Source organism: Lichenostomus cassidix, unplaced genomic scaffold (genome assembly GCF_008360975.1).
Source record: "Lichenostomus cassidix isolate B80296 unplaced genomic scaffold, HeHo_3.0 unassigened_scaffold_chr26, whole genome shotgun sequence".
In the NCBI taxonomy this organism is placed as follows: domain Eukaryota; kingdom Metazoa; phylum Chordata; class Aves; order Passeriformes; family Meliphagidae; genus Lichenostomus; species Lichenostomus cassidix.
In genome coordinates, this window is record NW_028147268.1 from 666,269 (window position 1) to 688,184 (window position 21,916).

At 51.3% G+C, this 21,916-nt stretch overlaps 2 protein-coding genes across 8 annotated transcripts; both read left to right on the forward strand.

Annotated features, from left to right (window-relative positions):
- Positions 1–87: 87 nt before the first annotated feature.
- Positions 88–11,579, forward strand: PFKFB2 (6-phosphofructo-2-kinase/fructose-2,6-biphosphatase 2). Of its 7 annotated transcripts, none has more exons than XM_085044322.1 (16): positions 88–291; positions 912–1,037; positions 1,122–1,218; positions 1,548–1,614; positions 1,752–1,826; positions 1,943–1,999; positions 2,449–2,573; positions 3,061–3,268; positions 3,431–3,577; positions 4,135–4,239; positions 4,860–4,989; positions 6,020–6,082; positions 6,543–6,616; positions 7,926–8,141; positions 8,689–8,756; positions 9,613–11,579. In XM_085044322.1, exons 1-15 carry the CDS (start codon positions 228–230, stop codon positions 8,713–8,715), a joined length of 1,581 nt encoding a protein of 526 aa, XP_084900448.1. In that variant the 5' UTR covers positions 88–227; the 3' UTR covers positions 8,716–8,756; positions 9,613–11,579. The 7 variants fall into 7 exon arrangements, with proteins under 7 accessions (XP_084900448.1, XP_084900447.1, XP_084900446.1 ...); XM_085044321.1 differs by having other exon boundaries at positions 8,689–8,752; XM_085044324.1 differs by lacking the exon at positions 7,926–8,141 and having other exon boundaries at positions 92–291; positions 8,689–8,752.
- Positions 11,580–14,287: 2,708 nt separating this feature from the next.
- LOC146423881 (complement component receptor 1-like protein) lies at positions 14,288–21,848 on the forward strand. Its single transcript, XM_085044313.1, has 13 exons — positions 14,288–14,433; positions 14,932–15,123; positions 15,658–15,757; positions 16,249–16,334; positions 16,716–16,928; positions 17,411–17,593; positions 18,122–18,310; positions 18,743–18,940; positions 19,402–19,584; positions 19,959–20,147; positions 20,406–20,585; positions 20,714–20,880; positions 21,023–21,848. The coding sequence occupies exons 1-13, from the start codon at positions 14,346–14,348 to the stop codon at positions 21,176–21,178; spliced, it is 2,124 nt and encodes a 707-aa protein (XP_084900439.1). The 5' UTR covers positions 14,288–14,345; the 3' UTR covers positions 21,179–21,848.
- Positions 21,849–21,916: the final 68 nt, after the last annotated feature.

Below are 21,916 nucleotides of genomic sequence, written 5' to 3' on the forward strand. Positions count from 1 at the left end.
TGCCGCCGGTCCCCCCTCGCCCCGCCCACCGCCCGGCCTCATTTGCATGCAGCGCGCGCCCCCGCGCGCGTGACGCGGCCCGCTCCCGCCCCTTTCCCGCGCGTGCCGAGCCCGCGCCCCGCGCGCCCCGCGACCATCTGCATGCTGTTTGCGAGCCGAGCCGAGCCGAGCCGAGCCGGGCCGAGCGGAGCCGAGCCGAGCCGAGCGGAGCGGACCGGAGCGGAGCCATGTCGGCGGCGCCGCGGGGCTGCGCTGGGGCGCCGCGGGGCAGGGCGGGCGAGAAGCAGTGCTGTGAGTAAGCCCGGCCCGGGGGGATGCGCGGGGGAGGATGCGCGTTTCGCGTCCTTAAATGGAGCAAATAGCGGCTGGGGGGATAAGGGTGCGCGGGGAGAAGCGCGCGTGTCCCAAAGCGCGCGTCCATCCGTGCGGGATGCTGCTCCTGCTGCCTGCCCTGGCTGTCCCCTCCCGGGTTACCCTGTCCCGCTCGCCCGCAGCCTCCCGGCTGTTCTGTCCATCCCCAAACCGCGCTTTTCCCCCAAATCTGCCTCTCCACGGTCGGTTCCAGAGCTCGCTCCGGCTGTTTGCTGAGAGAACGTGACCGTTTTGTTAAAAACATCTTTCGTTCGCCCTTGACGGCTCCTGGCCGGGCGGTAAATGCTTTTAACACTAAAAGCCCCATTAGGCGCTGGTGCTCTCGGTCCGCCTCATTAGCACCTGGGAGACCACGGAGTGGTCACAGCAGTTCATCACCGGCAAGGACACAGCGACAGCTCCTTCTGGGATGCACGGAGGTGCTTTATCCACCGGGAGATGGGAGGATGGCGCTGGGTTGGGTCTTGCTTTCTGCCCTGGGTGCTCTGCAGCGCTGCTGATGCTGCTTTGGGGTGGTTTTTTGGGCTTTTTTTTTGCAGCATGGGCTTCCTACATGACCAACTCGCCGACGCTGATCGTGATGATCGGGCTGCCCGCGCGGGGCAAGACCTACATGTCCAAAAAGCTCACCCGCTACCTCAACTGGATCGGGGTGCCCACCAAAGGTGTGTGTGTGTGTTTGGGGACATCCCTGCCCTGTGACACCTGCCAGGGAAATGGCCTCACACCCTCCTCTCCTGTGTGTGAAGTGTTTAATTTAGGGGTGTATCGGCGCGAGGCGGTGAAGTCCTACAAATCCTACGACTTCTTCAGGCACGACAACAAAGAGGCCATGGAAATCCGCAAGTGAGTCCTGTCGGGGGCTGAATGAGCCCCCGGTGGGCTGGTGGCACTCGGGTCCAGGCAGGCTGTGTGTCTGAGGAGCACAAAGGCACGCTGAGTGCCTCGGGAAGCAGGAGGGAAGAGCACAGGCTGTGCAGGGACTCTGAAGGGCTGGGCGTGGGAGTTTAGGGCTGGCACAAAGCTCAGGTCACTGAGCAGGTTGGAGACAGCTGTCCTAAAGATCCCTGTGGCTCTCAGAAGGGTGCAGGGCTTGGGGAGAGGTGTTTGGATCCCTCCCTGCTGGTTCAGCATGCTGTCCCTCAGCTGTGACTGTCCCTTTTTCTGTCCTGCAGACGCTGTGCCTTGGTGGCTCTGGAAGATGTGAAGTCTTATCTCTTGGAGGAGTGTGGGCAAATAGCTGTAAGATCCTCTGCACTAAAAATAGCTTTACATCTGGGTGGTTCAAAGCTGCTTGAGGTTTTTGGGAACCTGACTTGGGGCTGGTTTAAAAGTCTTCAGATAAACTTGCTCAGTGCTCCTTCCTCATTTTCTGCCAGGTGTTTGATGCCACCAACACGACTCGGGAGCGACGGGACCTGATCTTAAATTTTGCCAAGGAAAACGCTTTCAAGGTAATGTTGAATTGTGTGTTTGATTTGCAGTGGCTGCAGTGAGGGATGCAGCAGCTCCCCAGGGCTGCAGCTCTCGAGTTTTACCTCTGAAATGTGCTTCCTTGCCTTCTCCCTAGGTGTTTTTCGTGGAGTCTGTCTGTGACGATCCAGAGGTCATCGCTGCCAATATCCTGGTGAGTGCTGCACTGCCCAGCTCGGCTGCCGTGGGAACTCAGCGCTCGGTGAAGGTCACGGGCTCAGGGAGCTCCTGGGGATCTCTGCAAACACCTCCCTCTCACGTTTCACCTTGGGAATAGGCGGCTGGGATTTGCAGGTTTATTAAAAGCCAGAGATGCCGTTATGTGAGAATGTGGAAATCAAATGAAGGCAGGGAATGGGTGACCTTGAGGCGCTGTCCTGGCGAGGGAGGGCAGAGCTCGGAGCCAGCTGTGTCTGTCAGGGCCAAACACTCCAGTGCCTTAAGAGTTGCCCTTTGTTTCCTCTCCGGGAGCAGGTTTTCCTTCGGGGCAGCGTTAAACAATGTGGATTTGTTTCAAAAGGGGGAGGTAATGTTATTCATCGTTGTTATTGTTTCCTCTTGAGTTTGCTTAACTCTCGCCAAGTATCGCTGTGTTTTGGGCAGGAGGTGAAGGTTTCCAGCCCGGACTACCCTGAGAGGCACCGGGAGAACGTGATGGACGATTTCCTGAAGAGGATCGAGTGCTACAAGGTCACCTACCAGCCCCTGGATCCCGATGCTAATGACAAGTAAGCAAATCCCCGAGGTGCACTTTGTCCTTGGGCACATGAGCTGCTTTGCTGCCTGGGGCTCAGGATGCTCCAACACCTCTGCTCTCCCCGAGTGTGGCTGTGTGAAGGTGATAGCACAGGTCCCAAGAGAGACTGGAAAGGATTTTTCTCCAGTGTGCTGCAGAATCACAGCACGGTTTGGGTTGGAAGGGATCTAAAAACCATGGGCAGGCACACCTTCCACTATCCCAGGGTGCTCCAAGCCCCATCCAACCTTGGACACTTCCAGGGATGGGGCAGCCACTTCTCTGTGCCAGAGCATCTCCACGGTGCCAGGGAAGGATTTTTGAGCCCAGCAGCTCAGTGCCTGTCGTGCCTGCTGGAGCAGCCAGGGGCAGAGCTGCTGCCTTCCCTAGAGGAGGAATAGCTGGGTGACACCCGCAGCTGCTCCTGCCTCGATTGTAAAACCAGTCCTGTGGGTGTTCTTATTTTATGTTGACTCCAGAGATCTTTCCTTCATTAAAGTGATCAATGTGGGCCAGCGGTTCCTGGTCAACAGAGTCCAGGATTACATCCAGAGTAAAATCGTCTATTACCTAATGAACATTCATGTCCAGCCTCGCACCATCTACCTTTGCCGACACGGTGAGAGTGAATATAACCTTGTTGGCAAGATTGGTGGGGACTCGGGTCTGTCACCTCGAGGGAAGCAGGTACGTGCCTGGCAGCCCCCGGGGGCTGTCCCTGTGCCGTGTGACACAGGTTCCTGTCCCCCCACAGCCGCATCCTGCCGCCACCGCCGCAGCCCTGGACTGTGCTCTGAGCAGCTCACCTTCCCCTGCCCCTCCTAACCTCCCGGGAGCTTCTCTCCCCAGTTTTCCCAAGCGCTGAAGAAGTTCATCGAGGAGCAGGAGATTGTGGATCTGAAGGTGTGGACGAGCCAGCTGAAGAGGACAATCCAGACAGCTGAGTCCCTCGGGGTGCTGTATGAGCAGTGGAAGATCCTCAACGAGATTGATGCTGTGAGTGAAAAGCTGCTTAAAACCCACAGCTTTTCTTGGTGTTTGAAACCTAATTCATCACCATAAAATCAACTGGTTTGTGTTGATCTATAGCCATGTATCATGGCCCTCAGGAACCACGAGGAGTTTTGGGGTGGTTTGGTACAGGGCTGAGAGTGTTGGGAGCTGCCAGGCCTTGCTGGGGACATTGCAGCTGATGTGGAGGAGGAAAACAACATGGAATGTCCCAGACATCTGTCACACCCTCCTGGGTGGGCAAAGGTTGCTGCTCCCATTCTGATTCTCTCAGGAAATTGCAGGGTGGTTGCTGGGGAAGTGAAGGCTCATTTTTCATCCCTGGCAAACACAGGTTTTGAGAGAGAACCAAAGCCCATCCTCTTCAAACCACCCTGGTACCCAAACAGGGGGTGCAGGGCTGGGTCAGATGTGCCACCTAAAATTTCCATGCCATAAAGGGATCCCTGATCTCAGCCTCTTGCTTTTCCTTCCCTCCCTGTTGCATTGTTGGCCCTCTGTTGAAATGAGGTTTTGTGGTAACCAATTTTTCCTTCCCTCAGGGAGTCTGTGAAGAAATGACTTATGCAGAAATTGAAGCAAAGTATCCAGATGAGTTTGCCATGAGGGATCAGGAGAAGTATCTTTATCGTTATCCTGGAGGGGAGGTGAGGACCCTGAAGGAAAAACAATAATTCAGAGTACAGTAAAACAAACCCTGATGTGTGGCATTGAGAGTCTTGACTCAATTTCAACTTTCTCTTTGTATGAGAAACTGAAAACATTAGGATCCCAAATTCTCTTTTGGAGGAGATGTTTATTGATTTCCCTCACTGTGGTGTGCAGATGATGCCTTTCAATCAATTAATTTGGCCACTTCCTGGATGCTGCCCTCAGACACCGAGGGGATTCTGCATCCCAGGCCTAAATTGCCATTGAGAAAAAACCTGGGAAAGAAAATTATTGTGGGTGTGGCCTGCAGTCATTTCAGGGTTTACTTCACAACCTGTTGAAATGAATCATTTACTATTTTATTTGGTTTTTTCCTGACTGCACTCATTGAGTTACCAGTAATCCTCCCACGGTCTGAGGGTGCTGACACTGAACTTCACCTCCTGTTGGTTTTATTTTTGGTGGTTTTCTGACTATTTTTACCACATCACCCATAACCTCTCCATTTTGCTGCTTTAACTGATATTTCCCCGAATGTGACGCTGTTAATTGCTACCTCTGTTTAACCCTCTGTTTACACAACCCCTGGACAAACTCCTGTTTTTTGGTTTTCCAGTCCTACCAGGACTTGGTCCAGCGCCTGGAGCCAGTAATTATGGAGCTGGAAAGGCAAGGCAACGTCCTCGTTATCTCCCACCAGGCAGTTATGAGGTGCCTCCTGGCTTATTTTCTTGACAAGAGTGCAGGTACAAAAATAAAGGGATGATTCTTCTCTCCCTGCTTCCCTTCGTGGGGTTTTTGGGATGGTGGCTTGTTTGGTTATATTTTTTTTAGTTATATTTTTTTTTTAGTTATATTTTTTTAGTTATATTTTTTTAGGTTTTTTTTTTTTTAACAAGGGAAGAGCTGTTTAAAAAAGAAGGAAAGGAAACATTTCCTTTAAAACTTTGAAGACTTTTCCTTTAAACACTGCTTTAACCATTGCACTGCAGCAGTGCAAGGAGCTCCCTGGGGATGTGCTGCTGGTTTTCTGCTTCAATGTTATTTCTGGGGCTGTTTGCAGCAGCACCACTTGCAGAAGGTGCAGGGGGCTGGTTTTTAATGTAAAGAAAAATATTTCTCATGAATTAAAGAGCCTCAGTGGCCTGGGAGGGTTGGCAGGAGTGCTCCATCCCTGGGAAATGCTGACCCTTGCTTGGCACTCACACCTGGCAGGTTCCAGTGAGTGGCACTAGAGCTTAATAAAACTTTTAATGAAGTTAACAAACTTCTGAAAAGCTTCATAAACTCTTACTGCAGTTCTGAATAAATCTCCTGTGGGTCCATGGCAGCTGTGCCTGCAGTGCTTTCCCACCCATGTGCCACTGGAGAGGTTTGCTCTGGCTGGAATTATGGAATTGTTTGGGTTGGAAAATCCCTTTTGGAGTTGAGTCCAACCCTGAGCCCAGCAGTGCCAAGTGGCCCTTCAGGCTGTAATTAGCCACATTGGGCTCCCCTGGCATTTCCCACTGGATATTTAGATTTCTGTGTGTCAGTCATGGCTGAAGGTCTGGCTGCCACCCCCAGGCTCATCCCAGCTCCTCCAGGACAATTTCCACCCAATCCTACAACAGTTTGGGTTGAAGAAACCCTTAAAAGGGTTCAGTCCAACCTCTCCATGATGGGCAGGGATGTCCCCAAGCAGAGCAGGTCCTGTCCTGCTGCTGTGGGGCTGGGGAGGGGCTCGGGGGGGCTGTGGCATCACAGGTGACCCCATAACATCTCCCTCTCTCCTAGATGAGCTGCCCTACCTGCGCTGCCCCCTGCACACCATTCTCAAGCTCACTCCTGTGGCTTATGGTAAATAACTTTATTTTTGTCCTGGATTGTGTGAGGGGCAGGTTTGTGTCCATGGCTGGCCATGCTGGGAAAGCTTCTGGTAGGATATAAACAGGTTATTCCCTGATTAGCAGAGAAAAGGTTGCCATATAAAAGGGTTTGGAGGGTTAGGGGAGCAGTGGGAGGGCAGATCTGTTCTCTCTTTTAAACAATTGGATTTTCCCTGTGGATGAGGGAAGGCTGTGCCTCCAAACTTGGGGTGCAGTCAGCTAAAAATGGCTTTTGTGCACAGCCCAAATAACCCATGGCTGTGCCCTCACAGGCAGAGCCACAGAGGGTAAAATTCTGCTCCTGGGGTGAGCTGTGTATTTATGAGCTGTTTTATTTTTTACAAATAAAATAATAAATTTATTCCTGTTCACTTTCTATGCCCTTTTTTAAATAAATTACTCATATAAACCTCCCTTTCTCTTTGGTAAAGGTTGCAAAGTGGAGACAATTACCCTGAATGTGGAAGCAGTGAACACCCACCGGGACAAACCCTCCCTGAACTCAGTAAGTGTTGCTGCTACACCTCTGGCTTTGTCCCTTCTCAAAAATAAGTCACAAACCACCTTTGGCTTTGTCCCTTCTCAAAAATAAGTCACAAACCCTCTAGAACTGCCTGGTGGCTTTCAGTGAGCAGAAAGATTCTCTTCAGAAATAACCCCCCAAAAGCAGAATTAATTGTAGGCTGAATTAGTGCTCCCCAGGATGGGGAGGATGTTTTTCAGAGCTATTGTAGGAAGCAGAATGGGCACATTTAGGGCATGGATTTTAAATTCCAGGTCCTGTTCTCAGTTCTCAATGCAGTGTGTGTTGTTGATGTTTACTGACAATTTCAAAAAGACTTTGCAAAAGGTTTAAAGTGGATTTTTCTCCTTGTCTTGATGAGTTTTCTCTTTCTGAAATCCTCTCCCTTTCATTATTTAAATAACTGATGACCACCCACCCTGTGACCACATTCTAACTCTGGGGAAATTGCTGACATTTGAGGTCCTTTTTTTTGCAAACCCTTTTTTCCAAAGGGATTGGTCTGTCGGGGGAGAATCCTCAGTGATTGATTCTAATTAACTCCCCCAATTGGGGAGCACAAACCAGCTCTCCTCTGCTGGCTTATGGGAAACCTAAATCTATCTCATTTCAGGTGGTTTTGGTACATTTGGGCTTTTAGCTGCCTCTTTTGTTTATAAAGAGCTCTTGGGCTGGGATATGGTCATTTTTACTGGAGAAGCTGGGAAGCTGCAGTAAAAAGGAGGATTTGTGGAGCTGCAAAATGCCAAACTGAGGATGTTTGGCATGATTTGTGTGGCTGCTTCTGTTCTGGTGGTTTCCAGCAGATCCCTGCTCACGGCAGGGGGTTGGATTAGGTGATGTTTAAAGTTCCTTCCAACCCAAATCACTCTGGGATTTCTCACTTTTCTGACTTCTCTGTGATCCCTGCATGGACATCACTGCTGCCCACTTGGAGGCTGTTTCTGCTCTTTGCTTTGCTTGGGTAACACAGCTGCTTTGGGGCAGAAGAAACAGGGAGAAGGGAGAATTTTCTATTTGCTTAATTTTTTTTGCCCTTAAAGTGATCATGCAGAGAGAAAAAAAAACCAAAAAAAAAACCAAAAAAACCCCCCAAACAGAGCCACCTAAGCAAAACAAAAATGCCCAAGGGAAATAAAACTGCTGAAGAAACACTTTGCAGTTGTCTCCAAGAAGGATTTAATGGTTTCCTGAGCTGGGAGCTCAATGTGCAATCCCCAAGAGATTCAGGGTGGGGATGCTGCAGGTGTGTGATGTGCCTTTAAACAATGCTTCCCCCTTTTCATTCCTGGCCATTCCCTCTGTGTGGGATCAGCACGACCTTCCCAGCAGGCAGAGCCCTGTGAGGATGAGGAGGAACAGCTTCACCCCGCGGGCCAGCGCCGACCCCGCAAAGCGCCCGCGGCACCACAGCCTGGGCAGCAAACCCCTGCACCTGCCAGGCCCTCTGCCATCCCTGGGAGCTCCAGAAGGGGCTGAGCAGCCACAGCTGGAAGTCACTGCCCAGGTGGTACCTTCCCTCTGCTCCCCTTCCCCACCATCACCCCGAGGTGAAATCTGAAATCCTCTCTGAAATCCAGAGCGTTCCCAGGATCCTGAGCAGTGCCTCTGGTTCTGCATGGAAATCATCCATCCTGGGTTGGACTCCCTTAAGGGAAAAAAAACCCACAAAACCAGCCCCAAAATATAAAAATCCACCCCCCATTCAACTGGAATTCTGGTGGCAGAGTCTTTCAGAACCAGGCTCCCTGCAGGCAGCTTTCCATCAGTGCCACGGGGTTTTGGCAGGGGGGTTAATTCTGGGCAGGATTTTGCTTCTGGGCTAAAACCTGATTGGAAAAGTTACAAATCCCCTCCATGTCCCAGTTTTTCACTGCAGCCAGGTGATGTCCCTGCCTTGCATCACCTCCTGCTGCCATGCAAACCTGCCCTGGGCTGACACAAAATTTCGGGGCTGCTTCACTCCTCTCCTCATTTGCTTTGCTGCTTTTCCTATCTCAGTCTCCTTTCAGATGCACTCTGAGCCCTGCTGTGCTTCTCTCTTTCCTTTGCAGCCTCCAGAGGGAAATGCTTGCCTCTGAGTACCACTGCAAGCAGCTTGTGGGTGCTCTCTGTGGGGTTAGTAAGTGCATTTCTCTCCATTCACGTTGCATGGAAACCACTCTGGGCAAAGGAAAATCCGTGGAGCAGGAGGAATTTCCTGCTGGATCAAACCTGGCACTGCAGGGGGATCTCAGTGAGGCTGAGCCTGCTGGTCCAGGGGTTCCAGCTGGGCTTGCTGGTGCTTGTGCTGGCTGCTGCAAATGGTGTTCCTCCATCCCTGGACTGAGACAGGGGATGGCTCTGCTCTGGGGCTGAGCAGGGCAGAGTCCCAGCTGTGCCTGCCCTGTGCCCAGGATGAGCTGTGGTGATGTTGCTGCTCACAGGGATTTTGCAGGAGTCACTGGGTTGTGGATTTATCATTGATTTCTGCTGTCTGTGTTCCTGGTGTCTGCTGGGTCCTGAGTGAGGCAGTGGAAGGAGTTTTGTCAAAGCTCTGAGGATTTATTGTGGTTCATGTGCAAGATGGGTTCTGTGGTGGCTGCTAGGTGGTTCTGGAAGTGTGAGAGTTATTTAATTAATGAGTTATTTCCTGTGGAGAAGGTTAATAAAAGTGATCAATCCTGAGGAACCAACGTGCCTCCTTATTCCTGAGCTCCTCCAACCCTCTGGGCTGGTGTGGTCTCAGGCTGTGATGGAAAACCCTTCAAGGGGCTTGGCAGGAGGTTGCAGGGTGCTGTAAAATGTGAAATTGGTCTTTGTGTGCTCAGCTGGAGGTGATAGAGTGAATCCTCAGGTGGCTCCTGCCATGTGGAGCAACTCCTTGGAGCTGGTTGGATTCAGCCCTGGGTTTGTCCATCCCTGGTGCTGAGCTGAGCTGCTTTACCCCCATCCTGCCTTCCCTGCTGTAACCTCTGCTATCCCTCTTTTCTCTACAGAGAATGGCCACTCTAGCAGTGTAGTGGTTCCTGCTTTCCCCTCGGATCCAGCTGGGAACTGCACGGCCAGGAGGAGCCCTGGGGCTGGAGCATCCCTGGAGCACAGGGAGCCACCTCGGCCAGCACTCGCCCTGGACTGTGTCTGTAGAGCCTTTCCTGTGTCTTTTCTCTCCAAACGCTGGGATGTCTGTCCAGGAGGTTGGGGAAGATTTATTGTGGAGGTTTTTCCAAGCTGCTTTTAACGCCCGTGAGCCAGTGGATCCCCGGGTGTTGAAATGGTGTCCCACGTCTTTCCTCCTGGCCAGATGTCAAAATTAACCACAGTGGGAGGACGAAACAGTCATGTTCTTACTCACTGAGGCAGCTTTTGTTTGGAAGAGGCATTTCCAGGCCAAATCCCCAAGGTTTTTATTTATCCATTACCATTTCCAAGTAATTTCTAAGTTCCAGCACAGCTTTTTTCTGTTATTGAACCATCCAGGGAGCTCCAGGTTGAGTTTGACTTTTCCTTCCACGAGTGCTGGTGTGAATCCCCCAATCTGAGCCAGTTCCTTTGCCCCGGGAAGGCTTTTCCTTGGATGTAGCACCCTGCACTTGCCAGGGCAGCACATCCATCCCTGGGGATGCCTCCTGTGAGGGGCAGATGGCAGTGAACCCTCCTGGCCCTCCCTGGAGGCAGCACAGCTCCCAGTGCTTTAAATCCCACCTCAAGCCCTGGTTCAGCTTTTCCTCCCACCCTAAACTCCATCCTCTCACTCATTTTTCCTGTGTTTTGGGGATGTTTTCTCCATTCACCCCAAAAAGCAGGAGCATGGCTGGGACCAGCAGGGCTCCTGGGCAGGGTTTGCAGGAAGCACAAGGTTTTTACCTACTTGTCTTTTTAATGCACCAAATTTTAGGCCCACAACGAGCTTTTAACTTGCCTATGAATAAGCTGTGAATGTTCTCAGTGTCTAATGCTGCCTTTCATAGTTTGAAGCTGGTTTAGAGTTTAGAGCACAGGTGGTGCAGCTCTGTGTGGCTGTGTCTCACTTAAAACCTTCCCTTAAATCCCCACCAAACCCCCAATTTTTAGTTCTCTCCCACAAGACTTGCATTTTGCCAAACTCCATTTCACCCCACTCCAGCTGTTCTTTGCAATAAGGGCAGAACCCCTCAGGTTGGGTGAAGAAAGGAACATTTGGGTGCAGAGCAGGAGGCTGTTCTGGACCTGCTGTTCCCAGGTGACTCCAGGGTTTTATCTTAGCAATTCTGGGCCCCAGAAGTTGCTTTTTTAAATGTGTAAATAAGTGTTGGATGCAACCACAGCAGGGAGACTGCCCTGGCTGTGGAGGAGCTCAGCAGCCCCAGAGCTTGAGGCTTACCTGGGCATTTTGAGCTCAAACCTGGTTGTTTTAAACACTCCCAGAGCTACAATTTGATAAAACTGAGATAGAGAGGACCAAGGCACTGATCCTGACCCCTCAGGATTTCTGAGGAGCAGAAGAAAGTGTTGATCTAAAGCAGTTGTGCCACAGAGGGGTGAAATTCAGCAGTGAGAGATTGAATGTTATTAGTTTTCCTCCTCAGGCCTTTTCCCCCAGGGCACAGCTGTCTGGTCTTGGGTTTTTATGCTTAGAAATAAACCAGGAAAAAAAAATTAAATGTTGAAGGAAGAGCTTTAGAGTCCTCAGTGCCACACTCCAAAATGCTCTGAACGCACAACCCCGTCCATATCAGGCTGCTCTGACCAAAGCCCTCCTGCTCTGGGGGAAAAAGGAGTGGAAAATGTACTGTAGGATGTTTACACACACAATGCTGGGATAACCTGCTGAAGAGTTCATTCTGTTCATATCACTGAGCAGTTCATGATTGTAAGGAGACAAAAATCTATATTTTTACCTGCCGGGATTGGTGAATGTCGCTGTTGATGTGTTGGTGGTCGTGACTTGTTTTTATCACTGCTGAAAATCAGGTGTTTTGCAGTCTGGGTCAGTGGCTGGGGGTTCCTTATTCCCATGGAGTGGATCCCTTTTTGGGCTGTTGGATGGAATTCCATCCTTTTCTGCAGCCTCAGTGCTTTTAATGGAAGCTTTTTCCTCCTGCATTTTAGCCTTGCAAAGGTGTGTGGTTTACAAAAGGTGTGTGCCCAGAGCAGCAGCAGGTTTGTGAGCAGATCATTGCCTGAGGGTCTTGCTGAGCCCTCGGGGTGCAGAGCTGGGGTGATGCCAGGAATTTCCTTGAAACCACCTGATTTCCTTGGCACTGTCTGTGCAAACACCCCAGGACAAACAGCAGTTGCACAATGGGGTTTTTGAGATGTTTTTGATGGAACAGCTCAGCAGCAGCTCGTGCTGTCGGTGGGATCAGTGGTAAGGGCTGGCAGATTTGGAGGTGTGGACATGGCCTGGCACTGTTCTGGGCATTTCTGGGTGTCTGTGAGCCCCTGACTTTCTGTGCCTCAGTTTCAAGCAGCAGAGCTGGTGGTGGCTGCTGTCACCCTCAGTGGGACCTGCCTCTCTGTCCCTATGGGTCACTGCAGAGCAAAATGATCCCTTGGGCTAAAACTGCTCCATCTCTGCTGCCCAGAGCAGTGGGGAAAACTGGAAAGTGTGGGAGAAGGGTTAAAGCCAGCCTGGCTGGCTCGTTTGTGTACTCTGGCTGTGACCTCAGAGCTGTCACCTCTGCCGGAGGTGGACGTCCCCTTCCCAGCAGCTCAGCTCAGGTGGGGACAGGGAGGAGCCTGGCCTGGGTGCCAAGGAGCAGCTGAGGGAGGAGAGGCACCTCAGCAGCAGGTCCAGGAGCCACCTGCCCTGAGGGATGTCCCCAAGCCTCCCCCTGTGCCCCTCTGAAGGGCTCTGGGTGAGCAGTGCCAGTGCCACCCCTGCTGTTCCCAGTGCCACCCCTGCTGTCCCCTCCTCCTGGGCACATTGCAGGCTGAGCTCTGTCTAGTGTTTGGTGAGAGAGATCTTACCCAGCTGCTTGTAAACTTTCCTGCTCTGCTGCCTTCTGATTGTTGTTGTTTTAGGTTCAAAATGCTGCAGTGTCTGTCAGCTTGTGCTGTGTGTTGTGTACTCTGTGCACTTGAGCAGAAATCTCTGTCAGTGTTTATTTACAATAAAGAGACTTAAAAAAATGCAGATAATTTCCTCTGTTCTTTTCCAGGGTTTGCTGAGGTGGTGGTGAGTTCAGGGAGTCTCTGGGATGTGTTTGGAGGAAGAAGGGCTGAAGGGACAGGCAGGGTTTGGGAATTTGAGTTTAAAACAGGCAATCTCAAACCCTACTGCTGTTCCCTTCTCTCCTCAATTCCAAGGGTGTTTATATTGGAACTACTAGAGTTCAGAATTTCAGGGTTTCCGTGGAACAGAGCTTTAAGCTCCTTTCCAACCAAACTGTTCTGGAATTCTCTCTCTCTCTGTGTTCAGCTCCAAGCGATGCTCCCAGGGCCTTCCTGTGCTGCTGAGCTCCAGCTGGTGCTGCTCTAATGGGATTAGGGGGAGCTGGCTGGAGAAACCACATTCTGAATGCTGGCCATGGCTCTCTGAGGTCAGAGGGGATGAACTCCTGGTGGTCATGCCCTGGGGTGGAGCAGCTCCCCCAGGACACCCCACAGTGTGCCCAAAGCCCCTGGGCAATGCTCAGCCCCTGAGAAGCTCAGCAAGGATTGTTTCAAAGACTTGGCACCTCCACACATAAAATCCAAACAATTTCAACATCTGTTTGGGTTGCATTCAGTTTTGTATTATTTTGCACTGTGGGTTGAATAAATTCCTTCCTTATTGCTCTGGAGGAGTTAATTATTTATGGGTCAAGTGGGCCAATTGATTTCTGCAGAACTGAACCCTCTCAGCACAGGGCCATGTCTGAGCTGGTGGGCGGATCAGAACTCCTCCTTTGGCTGGGGCTGCAGGAGAACAGTCCCTGATTTATCCTGCAAGTGCTGAACACTCCAGGGCTCTCCATCTCCTGTCCCTACACCTCCAGGTAAGACAATTCCCAGGACCATTCCCAGCCATGCAGCTCTGAGTGCTGCTCTTGGGAATGGATTGGAGCTTCTGTGCAACTCCAGCAGGCGCAAAGGTCAGTGAATTAAATCAAATTAAACCAGGAGGTGTGACAAGGATTGAAAGGAAGGCAGAGGAGTGAAACAGCCCTGAGGAATGTTGGGTTTAGGGCAGGGAGCAGCGAGGAGGACCTTCCTTTCCAGGAGGGAAACAGGTATTTGGAGCATATGGAACATTGGGAGGGTTTAGGTTTATAAACCATCCTGGAAAGCACAGAGAGGGCTCTTGCAGACCCCTAGAGGGGTACCAGGTTAGTAAAAATTGCACTTAAATTCCATTTTGTGAAGCAATTTGGTTTGATTGACTTGTGAGCTTTACAGCTTGACTCAGGTAATATTTGCACAGAACTGATGGAATTTTTGCTTAGATACTTCTCCCTCTCTGAGGGTAATTCATTCCTAGGGGGCTGTACTGGTGACTGCAGCAGGATTTCATCTGTCTAGGAATTTACTTACAAAAGATTTATTACTAAAAATAAAGTGTTTTACCCATAAGTTTCCAGAAAAGAAATTCAGCTCCTGCTCCTCTCCCATGTGGGAATTGCTCAGGGATGGAGAAATTAGACCTGTTAATATGAACTATGCTTGCCTTGAGTATAAATACCCCTAAATACCCTTCTACTGTCTTTACAGATATCTGGCCAGGAAAAGATTGAGAAAACATCTGCAGGATCTCCAGGCAGGAATAAACATGTCAGCTTTGGAGCTGGGGAGGCAGAGGAATTGTGCTGCTGTCCTCGGGTCACTCCTCACTGCTGCTCTCATTGTCACTGTGCACAGTAAGTGAATGAGTCCATCAGGATAAGCTCAGATCCCCTGAAGGAAAACCTTCTCCTGGGTTTTACAAGACTTTGATCCTCCTCTTTTCCTCCTTCCCTTTGCCTTTCAAGGGCACTGTCAATCTTTGTGATTAGAATTGATCTTCCTTTGCCTTTTTGTTCCTTTCTGCGGGAAGCAGACACAGAACTATTTCAGCTGAAAAAGTGCAATAATTTATAGTAAATGGGGGGAAGAAATGATCAATCTGGACTTTGTGCCCAGCCTTTGAATGTGCTGGGTGAGGAGTGAGGAGCAGGCTTGGAGGGGTGAAGCTCCCCCTGATCCCACAGGCTGCACTTCTCCTCTCTTCCTCTGGCTTTGAGGAGTCTTTGGGCCACTGAGGGGTCCTCCCATGGACCTCAGGAGTGAATCAGGCCTGAAATCCCCCTGCAATCCCCTGCAATGCCCTGCAATGCCCTGCCTTGCTCTCAGCACGTTTCTGATGCTGTGTCCCGCAGGTGACTGCGGCGCTCCGCCCCGTCTGCAGTCAGCAGAGCCCAGGGAGCAGCTCACGGGCACTGAGGTGTTCCCCCGTGGTGCCAGGGTTTCCTACATCTGCCGGCCAGGCTTCCAGAGAAACTATCACACTGGAAATACCCTGGTCTGTGGGTCGAACGGGGTGTGGAGCGGATCAAAGGACATCTGTTTACGTGAGTCTTTTTTGGGTGGTCTTGGTCTCCCCGCCAAGATGATCTCCCTTCTAACCCAAACCATCCTATGATTCCGGGGTTTGTTCCGTTTTGCTGCTGCTGTCAGCTCCATTTTTTGGAGCAGTATCCAGAGAGAGCCCTGGGATGGTGGGAATGAGTGACCTGAGTCAAAGCAGCAGTTTTATTCCTCGGTGATGGCAGGAGCTGAAATCAGCCCTGGTGCTGGCTGTGCTTCACTGCTGACCCAAAGGATGTTCTTCTGCTCAGGCATTTGAAACTCCTGGGTGCAAACCAGTGTTTAACCTTCTGAAGGAGGATCCTTTGGCTGGGAAGGGACACTGCTGTGTGTCCCTGCCAACCCCAGAGGCAGCAGCTCCTGAGGAGGTCTGGCCAGCATCGTGAATCAGGGAACAACTTGGGGTTGCAGGGGACATCTGGAGGTCTCTGCTCCATCCCCTGGCTCAGTACTGGGGGAGTCTTTGGCTTTCCTGCCGAGCAGCTGAGCTGGAGCTGACTGGACCCTGTTGTCCCCAGCCAGGTCATGTCCCTACCCCGGGGAGCCAGAAAATGGCAGATTGATTGTGTCTGAAACCTTGGCTTTCGGTTCAACTGTGAACTTCACCTGCAACACTGGGTAAGCCAGGAGCACCTGGGCCACAGGGCTTCTTCTCCAGACATTTTCCCCAGGTTTTTTCCTCTCAAGATGAAATCCTGTGCTGCCAGACCCTCCCCAAAGTAGGTAATTGCAGACCCTGATAGAAATATCTTACAAGCTTTCATTTGGGAGCTTTAAGGTTGGCTGAGTGCCTTGAGCTGCTGCTTTGAGGCAATTCTTCCCACACTTGAATTCACCCTCTTTCCAAACCATTCCCAATGTTTCTTTCTGAGGAAAAGACATCAATACTGAGCTCAGAGCTGTAAGTAGTTGATAAAGTTTAGAGACATGACGTTTTTTAAATTTAAAAAATGATTTTGTCAAAAGCCAGCATGTCCTTGAACAAATGGCACTGATGGCCAATTTCTGATCTGGAATTCTGCCAAAGGAGCCCAAAGCATCCTAATGGTGATGTTATGGGTAACAGAACTGAGTTTGTGGAGTCATTCCCTCTCCCCTGTCTCACACAGGTACAGACTGATTGGACATTCTGAGATTGAATGTGTGGTGAGAAACAGGGAACTTACATGGAACAGAGATATTCCCACCTGTGAGGGTGAGCAGAGTTCCTTAATTATCTATTACCTATGCTTTAATTATCTGGGGCTGGATAAAGAAGCTGTTGCATTGCTCTGCTGAGGATTTTGGCGTCTCAGTGCATGGTGGAGCCTGGAAAGACATTTTCAATTTGTGTTTCCCTTCCTGCAGAGATGTTCATTCCCTCTCTGGGAGTGATGCAGCTGCATTTGAGCCTGGGATATCCCAAACCTCCTCAGGGCTGAGTCAGCTCTGGGCTGGTGTGCAGCTCCCTCAATGCCTGCCCTTGATTTCTGACCCTCCTGTTTCCACTTTTTTCTTGCCAGAGCTTTGGTTTAAAATGAATTCTTTTTTTCTCTTCTTCTTCCTTCCCGTGACCATTTTCCCCCTTCTCCCACAGCGATTCCCTGTGCACCTCCTCCAGAAATAGAGAATGGGCAGCACACAGGGGTGGACAAGGACAGCTTCATGTATGGGGACTCTGTCACCTACCAGTGCCACACTGCTGGGAGGGGACAGAGACCTTTCTCCCTGCTGGGAGAAGCCTCGATTTTCTGCACCACCAGGGATAACCTGAATGGTGTGTGGAGCAGCCCAGCTCCGGAATGCAAAGGTGAGCTGCCAGCACCAACCCCTGCACCACTGCCTGCTCCTGCTCTGCTCTTCCCTTCTTTGGACCTCCTCTCTCCTTCATCCTGCAGGAACTGAGTCCCCTCTTGCAGATGGGACCCTCTGGGTTTGGTAGCTGTAACAGGAATTAGGGTCTCCCCTCAGGGTCACCACATCGAGGTGGGAATGGATTTTATCAGTGTTCCCAGGGCAGAGGATCCACCTCACCTGCTGTAAAATAGAACACCTGCAGAGAATTCCCAAACCTGCTGGGATACCTGCTGCCTCCCCTGTGTCCTCTTTATGCTTTGCCTTAAAAAGCCCTGCTGTAACATGGGACAAAGTGTGCAAAACCACATTACCTTGCTGCGTGTCCTGCTTGTTTTCAGCCTTTTTGGTGGCAAAAGGCAGTGGGAATGTTTTCAATGCCCTCACCTCCCTTCCTGAGCCTAACTCCTGCTTCCTTGTGTGCTCTCCCTGTGCCAGTGGTGACCTGTCAGCAGCCAAGAGTGGACAATGGGAAGCTGCTGGGTGGCCGCCAGCCCTACTACAGCTATGGGGACAGCGTGGCGTTCGAGTGTGATTTCCGCTACAGCCTCACGGGCAGTGGCACCTCCACCTGCAAGGACAAGGAGGAGTGGGAGCCCCCCCTGCCCCTCTGCCAGCTCAGTGAGTGTGCAGGGACAGCTGCTCTGGGACCTCCCCAGCCAGAAATTGTATGTTCTTGTAACAGTGGAAATTGCCATGCAGTCCAAAATCATGGAATCACTTAAAACTGATCCAGTTCCACATCCTGCTGTGAGCAGGGATGCTTTCCACTAGCCCAGGTTGCTCCAGCCTGGCTTTGAACCCTTCCTGGGCTGGGGCAGCCTCAGCTTCTCTGGGCAGCCTGTCCCCAAGCCTCCCCACCCTCACAGGGAAGAATTTATTCCCAATATCTGATCTAAACCCAACCTCCTTCATCTTAAGGCCCTTACCCCTTGTCCTGTCACTGCAAGCCCTTGTGGAAAGTCACTGAATAGGGGAAAAAAAAATTCTGTGTGTCTTGATTTGTCTCCTTTGCACTCCTTTTTTACCCTTCCTGAAATGCATCTCAGAATGAACAATAAGAGCCCACTGTTTTTACCCAAATTCGCTCCACCCCAGGCCCTGTGATGCACCCTTGCCAATGTCCCTAACCTGCTGTGTCACCCCCAGGCAGCTGTGATGACCCCCCACACGTGTGGAATGCTGTGAAGGCTGGGCTGGCTGGGAACCTGTTCCCCGTGGACACTGTGGTCACCTACGAGTGCAAGCAGGGCCACCAGTTCAGCCCCGGGCAAACCTCCTGGAACATCAGCTGCCTCCCGAATTTTGAGTGGAGTCAACGTCCCCCTCCGTGTCAAAGTGAGTGCCTGGGGCTTCCTTGTCACCTGCCAAAATGTGTGAGGGAAAAAGTGTGTGCTGTGCTGTGCTGTGGGGTGGGGACTGCCTGGGGACAGGGGGATGCTGCAGGGACCTGGCTTGGTGTTTGCTGATTCTGGAATTCCTTTGATTTATTCCCCAGCCGCAGAGTTTGCTTCGCTTTGTTTACCAGCTCTGCTTTCCAGTCCCTCTGGAAAAAGCCATTGTGGTGTTGAGGGTGCCTTGCTCCACCAAGGGGAGGGTCAACCCCAAACATTCCACCCCAGGAAAGCCCAGGGATGGTTTTGGGGCAGATTTAATGCCACGATGTGTCTGTGTCCTACAAAACATCCATCCTTGTCACCGCAACAAATCTCCTGTCACCCTGTTGGCTTTGCCATGGTTTCACCCTTACTGATGTTTGGCATTTCCCAGAAATTCCTTGCCCAGATCCACACATCCCAAATGGAAAGCTCTTGAACTCACTGCAAGTGAAAGCGAGATATGTGTATGGAGACAGCCTGGAAGTGACGTGCAGAGAAGGATTTGCTTTCAAAGACCATGGCAGCAGCATCACCCTTCACTGTACCAGCGATGGCACATGGGATCCAGCAGTGCCAGAGTGCATCCCAGGTGGGACAGAGGGCATGGATGATGATGGTAGAAGCCATGGAGAATTTTTCCCCACTCCAGGTGGCCCCACATCTGGTTCTCCTGGGTAAACTTGGAATAGAGAGGCAGCAAAATATCCAGATGGGTCATTGTACTTCCCCACGGAAAAAGTGCAGGGTTTTGGCAGGACTGAGCTGGTGGCATGCAAAGGTTTGTGTGTTGGAAGCTTCTAGAGGCTTGGGAGGTTCCTGAGAAGCCTGGGAGACATTTACCAGCTGGAAGGGGATGTGGTTTGTGTTTGGGGCTGCTTTGCTGACACGAGGCTGGGGAGCAGAGGATGTTCCCAATGCATTTCCCCTCTTGGGAGAAAATGCAAGAGTGTAAATAACTGACACTGCTCAAACTCCTAAAATGCTACAGCATAAATAACTGACACTTCTTTTCGGAAACACACAACATCCTTTGTTTTCCATTATTTCTAGCACCACGTTGCCCAAAGCCAGACATTCCTCATGGAAAAGAGGTTTCTAAGAGCGAGAATGACTATCAAGTGGGGACCACAGTGAGGCTGCTGTGTGATGAGGGCTATGATCTCCAGGGTGTGGCACTTGTCACCTGTGGGGCCAATCTGAGCTGGGAGCCACAGCTGCCCTTCTGTGACCAAGGTACGTGTGACACCCAGGGGACAGGAGATCGAGCAGCCACCAGTGGGTGCTCTGCCTCCTGCACCTCCTCCTGGGGACAGGAGCTCAGCCAGGAGCCACCTCCTCCTGGGGACAGGAGCTCAGCTCTCCCACACTTGCCACATCCATGTGTTTCTTGGACAGTTTTGAAGTTCACCACTGGAAATATCCTAATATTTCTGGGGCGCTGAGCTGGTGTAAGAGACCAGAAGCCAGGCAGCAGCTTCTTGTGAATTTGCCTCACACCAAGCACGAAGTGAACCTTGTACTGATTTCCCAGAAGTGATCTTGATTCCCACCTGAAGGTGATTGATAACTGCATGTTTCTTTTCTGACCAATTCCCTTTATTCCACAGTGTGTGGCCCCCCTCCAGCAATCCCCTATGGGCACCACTCTGGCAGGTATCGGAGTCACTTCCCCTACGGGGCCAAGGTGACCTACAGCTGTGCAGAGGGGCTGTCCCTCATTGGGGACGAGTCCATCTACTGCACCTCTGAGGATGGGGACAGCCTGGCGTGGAGTGGACCTGCCCCGGAGTGCAGGGGTGAGTATGGGGTCAGGCTAAGCCCCAGTTTCATAACCTGCTCTGGTCCTGGAGCTCCAAACCCAGCATGGATGAAGCAGTGCAGCTCCTATGTGAATGTGTGACATAAGAACACCTCAGGGTGTCCTCGGGGGCTGCTGCAGGTGCCTGAGGGTCACATTTCAGTACAAAGCTGCTGCAGAGAACAGCAGAGGAGCAGCTCTGCCCCAGTCCTGCTGCCCCCCTGACCCCATTCCCTGCTCTGCTCTGTCCCCACAGCGGTTCGGTGCCCCAAGCCCGTGCTGGAGAGGGGCAGGATGACCCCACAGGTGTTCACCTTTCCCTATGGGCAGCTCGTGAACTTCTCCTGTGACGAAGGCTCCAGGCTGAGCGGCGCTGCCCAGAGCCGCTGCCAGGCTGATGGCACCTGGGACCCCCCTGTGCCCACCTGCCGGCCAGGTGAGTGCCAGCCCTGCCCTGCCCAGCCCCGGGGGCTGCTCTGCTGGCTCACAGCAGCAGTTTGCAGGGTGTTTTCTCCTCCATCTCCTCCCGTTATTTGATTTTTTTGTCGTGCATTTCCCTTTCAGTTCAGTGTTCCCAGCCAAGTCAGGAGAACCTCGTGGTTCACTTCCCCAAGCGGCTGTATTGGGTGAATGAAACTGTGTCCTTCCACTGCCAGCGGGATGGACGTCCAGGGCCAACGTCACAAGCCACCTGCTCAGCTGATGGCACCTGGATGCCACCACCCACTTGTGTAAGTGCCACCAGCTGCCCCATTTTCCTGGTTTCTTGCCCCATTTCTAGCCTGGAATAGCTTTGGTGCAGCTTCACGAGGGTGGTTGCTCTGTCACCCCATGCTGGAGTCTCACACTGCCTCTGTTTTGGCTCTTTTAAAGAGAAAGCGTGACACATGTGAGAGGATTCTTCGACACCAAGAAGCTTTCCAGTGTGGAATTCCTCTGTCAGATCTGAAAACCCTGCTGGAAGTCCGGAAGCTCTACCTGGAGATCCAGAAACTTGAAAAGGAGCTAAAAATCACTACCTACAGCTGACTGGTGACACTGGCATCCTAACAACCATCCTCTGTGTGTTGAATCATGATGCTGACTGAGGCCTTTTTTTTGACTTTGTGATTTGTGCAAATGCTAAAGTAGTGAGGACAAAATTCAGCAATTGTCCACAGATTTGGTCACATGAGGAGTCAAAGTGAGTTCTGAGTTATTTGTTAGAGCTCACCAGGTGAAGTTTGTAGATCACTTTGAGCCTTTTAAAGCTTTACATTTAAATCTGTTTGCTACACTGACAATGCACAGCAAGGAGGGAACTGAGTGGAAAGTAAATTTTTGTGGTACAAACAGGCATGAATGTGGTGAGAGCCACTCACCTCTCCAGTCTATCCCACCGCTGCCCAGCTCACCCACGCTGCATTCATTAATGTGAATCACCCTTTCACTGCCTGATTACTTTTCTTGTGTCCAAAAAAACCTCAAAGCCTTTCTCCTAGCAATGCAAAAAATGCCATCCTTCTGGAGCAGGATGGATGGATCCACAGCCATGGCAGTGCCACATCTCTGTGTGCACCGAGGACTAAGAAAAGGGTACAGAAAGAAATGGCTGATTTTTATTTTTTTTCTGAAATATCGAGTGAGGGGGAAGCGCTGTGTGTGCCACATGTCTTGTGATGGGACCAGGGATTGTAATAAAGCTGCAAATGCAATGACAGCTCTGTCTGGGTTTTATTAATCTGTCTTATCTCTGGTAAGTATTAATGTAATATATATGAAGTATGT

Coding starts and splice junctions, on each gene's coding strand:
- PFKFB2 (XM_085044323.1), top strand. CDS start 228: ATGTCGGCGGCGCCGCGGGGCTGCGCTGGGGCGCCGCGGGGCAGGGCG. Junction 1,615..1,751: donor AGGAGTGTGGGCAAATAGCT/GTAAGATCCTCT, acceptor ATTTTCTGCCAG/GTGTTTGATGCCACCAACAC. Junction 2,574..3,060: donor GATCCCGATGCTAATGACAA/GTAAGCAAATCC, acceptor TGTTGACTCCAG/AGATCTTTCCTTCATTAAAG.
- LOC146423881 (XM_085044313.1), top strand. CDS start 14,346: ATGTCAGCTTTGGAGCTGGGGAGGCAGAGGAATTGTGCTGCTGTCCTC. Junction 20,586..20,713: donor TGTGCCCACCTGCCGGCCAG/GTGAGTGCCAGC, acceptor TTTCCCTTTCAG/TTCAGTGTTCCCAGCCAAGT. Junction 20,881..21,022: donor GGATGCCACCACCCACTTGT/GTAAGTGCCACC, acceptor GCTCTTTTAAAG/AGAAAGCGTGACACATGTGA.